The following is a 12,475-nucleotide window of genomic DNA, read 5'->3' as shown; positions in this document are numbered from 1 at the left end:
TCCCTGAAGCATATCAAACCCTGTCCTGAGCAGCAGAGAGGCGAGAAGCCACGGCAGCCAGCACAGAGGCACTATCAAACAGGCTGGCAAGTGACACACTGCAGGGATTAATACTTAATAAATGTCACCGGCCTCCTGACAGCTCCTCTGCCTTTGGCCTCTTACAGCAAACCAGCAAAACCCTCCAAATAAGCCATGAGGAGCCAGTGACCTCAGCTGCTCCTCCTGTCCCATCACCCCGAGCCAGGGGTGACCTGTCCCTGCTCCTGCTGCTGCCATGCAGGGGCAGCTGGGCTGTGCTGGCTGCAGACCCCCCTGTCCCACCCAGCCCTGGGGATGCTGTCAGGGCAAGGGGACAAACCGACACAGCTGATGCTACAGGAGCCCCCCAGCATCCTTCCCTCCATCCCCCTGACCCTCCCTGAGCACCCACCTCGGCCTGAATTTATAACCTGCTGTGTCCCTACTGACATCCCCATCCAGGCCAAGGAGATGTGCAGCTCTGGGGAGGAAGAGCTGCTGCAATGTGGAGCTGTGGGCTCCCAGCTGTGTCATCGTGCCTCAGTTTCTCCAGGCACAGGCTCTCACTTTGAGGTCCAAGATGAAGGACACCTTGTAGATGACAGTTTCTATTCACTGTTGCTTTTTTTATAGGGCCTCAAAAGAATTTCTCTCATCTCACAGGCCAGTCCCTCAAGGACGCTTACGGGATCTATTCTAGGCAGATGCTGAAGTCCAGCTCCTGTTTCCCCATCAGTAGCTCTAGGCCTGTCCTCAGGCTATTTAACATGGAAGGTACAGGAATTACCACCAGAGCTTTATAACCCCACCCCACAGTCCTGTCTTCAGCGGAGTCCATGCCAGAGACCCCAGAGGTGCAAAATCCTGGGCAAGGTAGTTTGTAGCTTATTAAATTTAATCCTGACAAACACTGCTCCTGTTCCAGTTTATGCCCACTGGCGTTGTAGATCCTGCTGAATTCCACATTCCTGGGAATCTTCATGGCAGGGCACCCTGCAGCTCTGCCTGTTCTTGGTTTGAAAGATACTCTCCTCTAACTGCATTGAATGTCTCCTGTCTTGGTGCTGCAGGGGTAAATTTGTGCTCCCAGCCACCTCCTCTTCCTCAGACAGTGCTTTGTATGCCTCTGCCATGCCTTCCTTGTCTTCACCTCTATCCCATCCCCTCTTCTTCTAAAACTAAATAGCCCTAAGTCTTTTTAATCTCTTCTCATGGATTATTGATACTATTTGTTGCAATTCTTTGGATCTTTTCCATTTCTGCTCTATCCTGGCTGAGATGATGGGGTGATGAGCAGACTCTGCAGCCTCTCCCTGCTCTGTCCAAACCCGCTCACCTTGGGAAGGGGCAGCTCCTGCCCATCACATTCCCTGTTCCTGGACCTCCCTGCAGCAGTGCCAGGCTGCTTCCCTGTGGTTTTGTCCCTCAGGAACAGCCCCCACCCACCAGCAGAAGGATCCATGGTTTTCTCCGTGTGTTTTGTTGCAGTAGTTGAGATCCGCAGTAGCATTTCCCAGCCCCTGCTCCTTTTGGAGTTCTTGACTGCTCAGCCCTGTTGGGACTCACAGAGCTGTTTTGAGTCCCTCCAGGCCTTGTTACTGCACAGTCCAGAGCCCCTCTGTACCCCCAGCCCCAGAGGTGCTGCTGCTGCTCCCCATGGTCCCTTAGCAGCATCCCTGTGTAACGGGGAGCAGTCGTGTTCCCCTTCCTTGACTCGCTCCAGCTCTCTCCCAGCACATCCACAGCCTCAGCAACTCCTGATTGCAAATCCAAACCTACCAGGGGGTGATGCAGGCAGTGCACAGGCTCCCATTTAACTGGGGAGGTGGCCCAATTTATACAAAATTATTTGTGTCCTCAGGAGATCTTGTAATCCCAAGGGGTGGCAGGCAGGGCTCCCTACTGCCTTCTCTTTGTGTCTTGCTCTTGGGGGGAAAAGCCCCTTTGCCAAAGGGTTCTGCCCATTCATCCAGCTCAAGATACTTGTTAGTCCAATATTATTATTAGTTGAACCAGTTCTTTATTTATTTTGTTTTTTTGTTATTGGAAGGCAACCAGGCTGATTCTCTGATGTTCTCTTGGGTTTCCTTCAACTTTGGCTTTTACTGCTTTTCCAGTTTGCTGAGGGGTTATTTTACTCTTGTTTCAGCCACAAGGAAATGAGTCTTGATGTCCATCTGAAATGTGCTGCATGCAGGTCTTTCTGCCATCCCAACCACAGCAGTGTCAATTTTATCAGAAACTGAGCTAAACCCTGTCCACCTTTAAGCTGGGGAGAACACAGGACTTGGTCCCATGCTAATTGTACTGAAGGCTAAGTGACTTTTTTACTCTCTCTTTATTCCTTGGTTAAATCCAGCTGCCCCTCTAAGCATGCAGGAAACATCCCCCAAACCCCACAGCCTGCAGGAAAGCACTGAAGGCCAAAACAAGGTAACAAAGCTGGTAAGCACAGCTGGAGAGGAGATTGCAGAGATGGGGCTGCCAAAGAATGGAGAAGCTCCTGCAGTGGGACCTCCCCCTGCCCAGGTAGGCAGGCTCTCAGCTGACATGGAAATCAACATTTCATGGAGCTGCAGGTCACCCTTGGGCCAGCTGTGGGGGGACAGAGAGCAGCCACCACGGTCACCATGGTGCTGGAAATGTCACATCCAGCCAGAGCATTAGTTTTGCTTCCCTATTGTCTGTTATGCTAAAGAAAGCTCTGTTGGCAAATGGACATTGTGGGAAGTTTACCTCCCTGCTGCTGACTTTGTGCAAAACAAAACAAAAAAAAAGGAAAAAAGAAAGAAAGAAAAGTAATAATAAAAAGAATCCAACAGAAATTCCCAGGAGGAATCGAGGTCAAGTTTAAAAATAAAATAAAATAAAGGAAGGAAATAAAAAACTACACCAAAACATCCATCAGCACCAGCTTGATGATGAAGAGAAGTGCTGTGGGCTGAGGAATAATGGTTTGAGGTTTGCATCGTTATCAGAGGGACGTGCCCCACATTTACAATGCTCTCTGAACAGTGTCAGGGCTTGTGCAGCATAATGGGAGCAACATGAGGGTCGGTCAGTCCCCCTCCAGGGCCAGGAGGGCCAAAATGAAGACTTGCATGAGACATTGCAGTGTCATGCTGCATGAGAGGGACCTTGGAGGGGCTGGGTGAGAATCCCTGGTTCATGTTCCTACCAGCTGCCAGGGTGGTTGCTGTGCTCACTAATGAGGTCCAGAGGTGTCTGTGCCTTTCCTGTCTGATTGCAAAGGCGAAAGGGCCATTTTATAAAAGGGGAAACTGAGGCACAGAGAGGCCAGCCTGCCCCAAGTTGCCTTTTTGCACTGAAAGCAAACACATTCCCTATGCCTTGCACATCCTCCGTGCTGGTGCCACCTCTGCTCAGGGGCAGCAGTGCCTTTCCCAAGCCTGGATCTCCTGCATCTGAATCTTCAGGATTCAGCACATCCCACTCCTGCCCTGCCACAGCCTCGTTTATTCTGTGCTGGGCTCCCCAGGTGGATTTGCCAACACAGCTCACTCCTGCCCTGCAAGACCTCTGCTATTTCAGACCACTGCTGCCTGCAGCTCCCCCAGGTTTCTCTCCCCCATCCTTCCTGCAGCTGCTGTCAGCTGTACAGAACGTGTGGAGCTTCAGCAACATGGCCAGGTGACACTTTGGCTTGGGCACAAGGTCTCCCCACCTGGGGTTGGCAGGGAGGGGAAATCTAGGTTGTCATGTCCAATTACATTTTTCCCTGGGTGACCTTTGTTTTCAAAACACAATTTTTATTATTTGACTTTGTAATATTGATTTTGATTTCCTTTTTTTGATTCATTTTTGTTTCACTCTTTCCTGCAGGGAGTGACTTGGTTCACCTTCAGCATCTGCTTGCTCTGTGGTGTGAGGCAGGAAGGGTCACCTGTCCATGGAAAATGACCTGGAAGAAAAGCAAAGTTTTAAAGAGGGCTTGTGTATGAGCTGGGCTTGCTTCTGGTGCTCTAAACTGGGCCCCTCCATCGTGTCCTTCCTGAATACCCCTTGGCTTTATGGTGAGTTGTCTCCCTCATCCAGAGGTGGATGGGAACTGCATTGCAGTGAGGCAGGTCTGGATGTGGAGCTCCTCCAGTCTTTGCTGGCAGCAGGAGCAGCAGGAGCATCTTCTGATTGAAAGGGAGTTTGCCACAGAAATGTGTCCATCTCCTTGTGTTCCATTTTCATCTCCAATGACGCTTCAGGAGAAGGAAGAATTCATTTGCAGCCGGCAGAGTCCAAGGTACATTTCCCACAGTCCTGGTGTATCCAGCAGCCTGTGCCACGAGACAACAAACGTTCCTCTCCTGCTTGCTCAGTGCCCAGAGGCTGGCCAAGGCCTGTGATGCAGTGTGGCACCAGGGGATGTTCAAGCCATCCAAAGGGGATGGGCTTGGGACCATCTGTATCTCTGGGAAAACATCCACATTATCTGCAGCTGGAAAGGACTGTCCAAGCTATCCTGTCCCCTTCCTGTGAAAGGAAGAGGGTCTTCCCACCAATTCTGTCCTCAGCATCACAAAAAACAGAGCCAGAAGGGTCAGGGCAGGCTTCAGAGCTCAGAGCTGCTTTTACTCTTCAGGGACAGCACAGATGGACCATGCTGTGGTTAGCAAAGTCAGCAGCCAAGCTCCAGCCATGCACAGCAAAGATCTTTATTCAATTACCTGCCATGATCCCAATTAAACCCCCAGAGGATGAGCCATCAATGTGAACCTCCAGGTGTGGGGAGGTGAAAGGACAGCCAGACGTCTGACCACTGAGGAGGTGCTGACAGAAACACCTTGGAGTGCCAGACACCTCGTTAGCCACTATATATTGTGCTGGTGATTCACATGCTTATGTTTTCACTGCAAAATGTAGTCCCCAGTAGGAAAGATTTCCCCAGGGGAAAGATTAAACCAGAGAAAGAACCTTTACAGCCTTTTCTCCTTCCTAATTATTTTAAAGGTACAAAGAGTTTGTCATAAACTGTTTAATCTCTCTTTCAGTTTTTTTTTTTAGTAATCCCAGGGCCTGGGGCTCTTCTCATCGTCCCACCTCATCCTCCTGTGGCAGCGTGAGGCCAACAATTTTTTCCCCTATTTACTTCTTTTCACAAAAGTCTAGGAAAAAGACATCAAAAAGCTTTAACTTAAGCTGCCACTTTAACAGATATACATGAAAGTGCAATTTATTTATTTTTTGATTAATCCCCTGGTCCCAGTGACCTGAGTCTCTGCCCTCCTGCCCACCTGGCTGTTGGTGTTTAGAGATAGGGAGCCCTGAAATATGAAGTGATCCACCCCAACATCCAACGGGTTTGTTGGTCTTGGACTGAAGATTTGTCTGGGGAACAAAACAAAACAAAACAAAGGTCTGTGGGCGAGAAGGGAGGGGACCAAGGTGTTTCAAGGTTGGGATGTTGCAACAGGACAAGGGCTAATGGCTTTAAACTGAAAGAGGGTAAATTTAGATTACATATAAGGAAGGAATTCTTTACAATGAGGGTGGGCAGGCCCTGGCACAGCGTGCCCAGGGAAGCTGTGGCTGCCCCTGGATCCCTGGAAGTGTCTAAGGCCAGGTTGGATGGGGTACCTGGGATAGTGGAAGGTGTCCCTGCCCATGGCAGGGGGTTTGGAACTAAATGACCTCTAGGGGTTCCTTCCAACCCTGACCATTCCATGATCCATCACTCCTTGTCCCACCTGCAGACACAGGACAGTGTGCACCTTTGGGGAGCATCCTCTCTGGATAACCACTGCCGGGACTCTCTCCTTCTCCTGCCGGGATTCTCTCCTCTCCTCTTCCTCTCTGGATAACCAGTGCCGTGTTTCTGTCCCTGTCCTGCCGGGATTCTGCAGGGCGCGGGTCGGGGGGAGCCCCCAGCCCCATGTGCCGGCATATGCTGCCCTCTAGAGCCAGCACCCAAATCTCGCCTTTTTTAAAGGAAAAAGCTGGGAGAAAGCAAGTCCTGACAATCATGTGTCAGAATGAGAGAACCAGTGGAAACTCCCCCCGGGGCTCGGACCAGCCCTACAGCCACGGACGATGCACAGGGGAACCTGGACATTCTGCCCAGACCATCAGCTCGCCTAATAATAATAACTCGCCTAATAATAATAACTCGCCTAATAATAATAACAGCCTGTCTCTCACTCCAGCACACAGAGCACAGGGGTCTGTCACACAGCTGGGACTTGGGACCACCAGCCAGGTATCATCAAAAACCTGAACACTGACCCTTCCTCGAGGAGGTTAAAGTGGGGATTTGCCCAAAATCAGTGTCTCCCATTTGCATTTTTTTTTTGCTCGTATGAACTCTTATGCAGATTGCATCACAAATGTTCTCCAGGGGACTGACACAGAGCTCTGTCCTTTTCTGCATTGCTCTTCTGAGTCTCAGCCAGAGCGTGTCCCCCATGATTGTCTTCTTCCCCAGACCATTCCTCTCCTCCATCACATACTGGCATCCCACTCCTGTTTTTTCCACCCCTCAAGACCTCAGAGGAGTTGCAGCCATTAACAGGAGATGATAATCTTTCCCTTCAGCTTTTGCTGCTTCAAATAGATTTTTGGAATAATTTTCCAATAAATGTTCCAATAAATCCACTCTTCCCAGTGGCAAAACTTTCTGCCCCACGGGCTGAGCAGGGGTGGGGCACATCGGGTCACTGTGATGTGTTTGTCACTTGGGGGTCTTCTGCACATTCCATAAGGTTTTTCAGTGAGCTTTTGGAGTCTTAATCCAACTGCAGCTATCCTGAGCAGTGATATTATCGATGCCAGTGCTGGTGCAGAAGGCATTGTACAAGAGAGCAGTTGGCTAAACTGCATTTCCCTAAATAATCCCAGTTATTCCCTGCTGCTAAATCCCACTCGGACAGCTTTTTTGGGGTGGATGGGGTGAATCCTCCTGGGATTTCTGCAGGGACAGACGCGGCAGGACCTGAGCCCTGATCCCACAAAGTGTAGCGGGGAGCAGGAGAGCAGGGCTGGGATGGGAGCAGGGATTTGGGCTGAGCCCTCACTAGAGGGCAGGAGCGCTCTTTAACTGCGCAGTTCAAGTCTCGCTGGCATTTCTTGCACAATTTCCCCCGTTCAGTGGGTCAGTTGTACAGTTCAGTGACTCAGGGCAGGAAATGACCCTGTGGGGCTGCTCTTGGTGTCTGCTGGCCTTCCCTAGGTGCTGCCAGCCCGTCTGGGGCAGCCTCCAGCCAGGGGTTCCACCATCTGCTGAGTGTTCCTGGCAGGTTTTGCTGCCAGGGAGCTTCTCCCAGCAAAGAAATATTTCTGGAAGGAGGCTCCAGATGTTGCTGCCACATCTGGCACGTCTCTGGCTTTAAGGTGAACTTTAGCAGTGTGCTCTCATCAGATAACAAAGCAGGTATCCGAAATATTCTTCATTTTTTCTTCTTCTTCCTGATGTAGCATCAGTGCCTGAAAAATTGGCTCATTGTAGGGTGTTCCAGCATTGCACCCTCTTGAAGGTAACCAGCTACTGCCATCCCTTTCCCTCTGTCCAAATGTGCTGCAGGAACCATCCCTGTGGGATCCCACACTGCTCTGTAACAGCCTGAAAAGTGACATCTCACAGATCTCCTCCTGCTCTCCTGGCCACAGTTCTGCCCTTAACAACACACTCCGATGGACAAAATCAGCTCCGAGGTGTTTTTCCCCAGCTGACTCCAGGGGATATTTAGAAGCATTAGGCTTTCCCAGTGTTGTGAGTTACATCTTAATGCAGAAACCACAAGAGAAACTCCAGCATCCCCCGGAAGGCAACACATCCTGGGCAAAACGGGGCTTTTTATATCAGAGACTATGAAAAGACCTTCCAATTTAGTAGCTGTTCTGTTCATGTCTCACATTATTGCACACATTCTCCTTCTCCCCTTGCCCAAGTCTGAAAACGGGAGGGTGTAAGAATAGCAGCTTGTTACTTCATCTGTCTGCTTCCTGTGTGTACTCCCAGTCGGGTCTGCTCTCATTAGCATCACCCGCTGCAGCTCCTCGTTACTACTGCTCACTAATAGGAGTGAGTCAGCACAGCTCAGCGTGGCTACAACAGCCACCATTTACATCTGTGTGAGACAGAGGAAAACCTCTACCTAAATCCACCCTTTTTTTTTTCTTTTTTTTTTTTTTTTCCTTTTTTTTTTTTTTTTTGTTAGATTTATTAAGCAAATGTGCTCAGGAACTCTCCACAAGCCTCTCAACATAAAAATTATTGAAAGAAAAATGCATGCTCTGCCTCTTAGACATTTCCTCCTATACCTTCTGCCGAGCCCCGGGTGTGTGACATATTTAAACAGGCTCATGAAGTCACTTTCAAAGTTGTGTGGAAAGCTTACAGAAATAGCAACCTCGTGAATGATTTATTTGATAAGGGAAATAAACAGTCTCTGACAGCTCTCCAGGCTTCAGATTTATTGGCCCGTAGCACAGGGCTACCTCCAAGTCATTGTTGTGATATTTGTCCCAGATTAAGTTGTAAAAATGAGTTAATTTTCAAATAGGTCCATAATTATTTTATTTTATTATTTATTTAATTATTTATTTTATTATTGCCTGGAGCCCTCTGGAGGCTCTGCTGTCACTTCCCTGTGGATTGAAGCCGCTTGTCCCCAGGGTGGTGCCACTGCTCCCTGGGCTCAAATTAAAGCGGGTGTGTAGGTTGGGATGGCAGACACGGAGCTGAGGGTGTCAGGGAGCAGGAGCAGGATCACAGCCCTTGTCTGTGGCTGCTGTGGGGCTTCCAGCAGCCCTGCTGGGCAACCTGGGGTCACCACGCTGCCCCGAGCGTGGATTTGGGGTGTCTGTAGATGCTGTGAGGATGCTCTGAGGCAGCCGCACTGGTGTCCTGTTGTAGTCAGCTTTGCACAAATCCCAACTTTGCTCCCTTTTCACAGAATCACAGAATCATTAAGGTTGGAGAGGACCTCCATTACCATCAAGTCCAACCTTCTAGTGAGTACCACTACGCCCACTGAAGCATTTCCATTCATTTTGTGAACACTTCCAGGGACAGTGACCCCATCACCGCCCTGAGCAGCCTGTTCTAATGCTTAACCATTCTTTCCATGAATAATTTTTTGCTAATATCCAATCTGAACCTTCTAGCAGAACTTGAAGTTGTTTCCCTTTGTCCTGTTGCTGGTTGCCTGGGAGAAGAGGCTGACCCTCACCTTGCCACAACCTTCTTTCAGACAGTTGTAGAGAGTAAATTGTAATTGATTAAATGTTGCTGCTGACTTCTCCAAAAGAAATATTCTGCCATGACAGTGAATTTGGAAAAAGGCAGAACCTGTGAGGCCTGAGGAGATTCTGAAGGGTCAGAAGCATCAGCAGGGCATCTCTGGGCAGCTCAGGATGGGGGGGTGGGGTCCCTGCTCCTTCCAACCCCACATCCTGAGGATTGCATTTTAGGGGGAAAACCACCTGGGTTCCTAGAAAAAGACTGAGGGACTTGGGGCTGTTCAGCCTCGAGAATAGACCACATTCATGAGTATTTGAAGGGGGATGGCAAGAAGATACAGCCAGGCTCTTCCCAGTGGTGCCAGCCGCTCGGACACAGGGAAATGGGCAGAAACTGATGCACATCAAGTTCCACCTGGACACAAGGAAGAACTTCTTTCCCGTGCAATGACCACACACTGAAACAGGAAAAAAAGGGTGTGGAGTGTCCCTCAACAGAGATATTCCAGACTCATCTGGTCACAGCCCTATGCTGTGCCCTCTGAGATGACCCTCCTTGAGCAGGAGGTCGGAGCAGCTGACCTGCTGCAGTCCCTCCCAGCCACACCTGGATCCTGATGCCCATCTCAGCATTCTGATCCTCATCCCTGGATCCCGATGCCCATCCCGGGATCCCCATGCCCATCCCTGAATCCCATGCCCATCCCGGGATCCCGGACCCGATCCCTGGATCCCCATGCCCATCCCGGGATCCCGGACCCGATCCCTGGATCCCCATGCCCATCCCCGGCTCCCCATGCCCATCCCTGGATCCCCACGCCCATCCCTGGATCCCCATGCCCATCCCTGGATCCCGATGCCCATCCCGGGATCCCCATGCCCATCCCTGGATCCCCATGCCCATCCCTGGATCCCCACGCCCATCCCTGGATCCCCATCCCTGGATCCCCATGCCCATCCCCGGATCCCCACGCCCATCCCCGGATCCCGATGCCCATCCCCGGATCCCCATGCCCATCCCTGGATCCCCATACCCATCCCTGGATCCCCATGCCCATCCCCGGCTCCCCACGCCCATCCCTGGATCCCCATGCCCATCCCCGGTATCCCCACGCCCATCCCTGGATCCCTGGAGCCCGCGGGGGTTCCGTGCCCGCCCCGCCGCCAGCCCCGCCCCGCAGTTCCCTTCGTGGCCGGGAGGCGGCGCCGGGCGCTGGGCGTGCGCGGCGGGAGCCCCGGGCCGCCCCTTCCCGTCGCGGCCCCGCGGAGCGGGCAGGGGGCGGGCGCTGCTCCACGGCCGCCGCTGGAGCCGCTCCCGCATCGCGCCCGGCAGCAGCGGGAGCCCGGCAGCCCCGAGCGCCGGCTCCGTGCGCCGCCGGGCCTGAGCGCCGAGCGCCGGCTACCGACATGTCCGGCAAGATCGAGAGAGCAGGTGAGCGCCGGGAGGCCCGCGGGCAGCGCGGGAGGGGACGCGCCGGGCCGGCCGCGCTCGCCGCCCGCCCCGCGGAGCCGCCGCGGGCCGCGGAGCCGCCGGAGGAGCCGGAGCCGCCGGGGCTGCGGGAGCTGCGGGAGGCGCCGGCGGTGCCGCGGGCCTGGCGCGGCCCGGCGGGGCGGGGTGAGCCGGGCCGGGCCCCCCGCGCCCGGCTCGCTCCCTGTGGGGGCTCCTGACAGCGCGGGCGGCGAGCGGGGCCCGGGCCGGGGCCGGGCCCGGGGGCCGCAGGAGATGCTCTGCCCGTCCCCTCCGGGGGCCGGTCCTGCGCTGCCCTGGCGCTGCTTCTCTCGGGCATTGTGTCTCCTCCGCCTTTTCCTTTTTCCTCGCTGTTTTCCTCTTTTTCCCTCCCGGTTCCTTTATTTTAATTTTTATTTTCTTGCACCCGTTCCGTCCTTGCCGTGCAGGAGAGCATCAGCGCAGCCGGGCTCTGCAGCGCTTTGGGCCTACGCGCTGTGATTAATTTCAACTTCTCTCAACTTTCCTCTCCTGGTGTTTGTGCAGGATGAGAAAAGATGAGCAAATGTCAGAGGGAACTTGCAGGTTTTTCTTCCTTCTCCTCTGCCCGGCGTGCTCATGAGAGCCAGAGCCAGGGGAGGCTGCTGACGCTCCTCCTGCTCTCACAAGGAAACGCTCAAGCACGGATCATATTGTCTGTCTGCGCTTCTGGAGTCGTGCCTGCTTCTCAGTTGTCACTTTAGATGGTTGAATGACCCTGTTTTTCTCTGTAGTGGGAGTAGTACGCTTAAAGATTCAATTAGTGTTGTGCAAATCAAGCAGCGAAGTTACGTAGTTTAATTATGATGCATTTAATTAGCAGAGAAAAATCAATGCTGTTTCGTATATTCCATTGTGGGGAATAGCTAGGCTGTCTCCTTCTGGGGAAGGCAGGGCAGCAGCTCGAGTGGGGCTGTGTGGAGCATCCAGGCTTCCCAGGACAGCAGCCAGGGATGCAGGAAGGATCCCCGATTCCAAGGAGTGAAGTCGGCAGCATCGTGTTCTGGTTGTGGTCATCCCACCCTGGTGTTCTCCTCCTGTGCTTCGGCTTCTGGAGCGTCCCTGGGGCACGAGCAGCCTGCCCGCCGGCTTCTCCATGCAGCACCTCGGCGTGCTCCCAGCTCTTTGCCCTGAGTTACTGTCTGACAAGTGTGTGCTGCATCAGGGGACAAATGTTACTCCAGAAATATCACGGGTTAATCCGGTGCGCCATCCCTTTCACGTATCACAGCCTGGCTTTGCTCCTGCTCAGCTTTTCCACGCTCGTCCCTTACTCCAGCGGGCAAGGAGGGTGTTAGCGGAGTACACACACCTCGGGCCAGCTCTGGAATAATTGCCACTTGTTTATGCTGGAGGTGAATTTGGCTTGGGATTTAGTAACTGTAGACAGTAATTACAGACGTATAAATAAGTGATCACGTTTTGTTTATTCGTGTGCTGTAAATAACCCTGGGAGAGTAGTAAATAGAGTTCCACACCAGAGAGGCAGTGTGAGGAGTTCAAGCACGAGAAGATGACTCTGGAGACACACACAAACTCAGCACAGCTCCATAAACAATACAACAGAGGCCAAGAAATACCATATAAATATAAATGCCATATAATGTGCCATATAAAATACCATATAATGGCAATAAAATACCATATAAAAATCATCCCCTGCACAACCTAGAGACCAGCCACACTGAGCTCGAAGATCAAGATCCATCCCCAGGTCGGTGCTGTGAATGTGCAGCTCACAGAGGCAGTGGGAGATGCAGAGACATTTGTTCTAGT

General features: G+C 52.3%; 1 protein-coding gene across 6 annotated transcripts in view; it reads left to right on the top strand.

Moving 5' to 3' along the window:
- Positions 1 to 10,442: 10,442 nt before the first annotated feature.
- RAPGEF1 (Rap guanine nucleotide exchange factor 1) overlaps positions 10,443 to 12,475 on the top strand; it is an 84,148-nt gene continuing 82,115 nt past the window's right edge. For 3 of the 6 annotated variants that reach the window (XM_086857852.1, XM_086857850.1, XM_086857851.1), the window contains exon 1: positions 10,472 to 10,645. In XM_086857852.1, coding sequence (XP_086713978.1) covers positions 10,621 to 10,645 — 25 coding nt within the window. In that variant the 5' untranslated portion in view covers positions 10,472 to 10,620. Of the gene's footprint in view, positions 10,646 to 12,475 lie in introns of all 6 variants that reach the window. The other 3 variants (XR_015278112.1, XM_086857854.1, XM_086857853.1) reach the window with 2 other exon arrangements.

The sequence above is a fragment of the Cyanistes caeruleus genome, chromosome 20 (genome assembly GCF_971803275.1).
Source record: "Cyanistes caeruleus chromosome 20, bCyaCae1.hap1.1, whole genome shotgun sequence".
Lineage (NCBI taxonomy): Eukaryota > Metazoa > Chordata > Aves > Passeriformes > Paridae > Cyanistes > Cyanistes caeruleus.
This window is presented reverse-complemented; position numbering and strand designations above follow the sequence as displayed.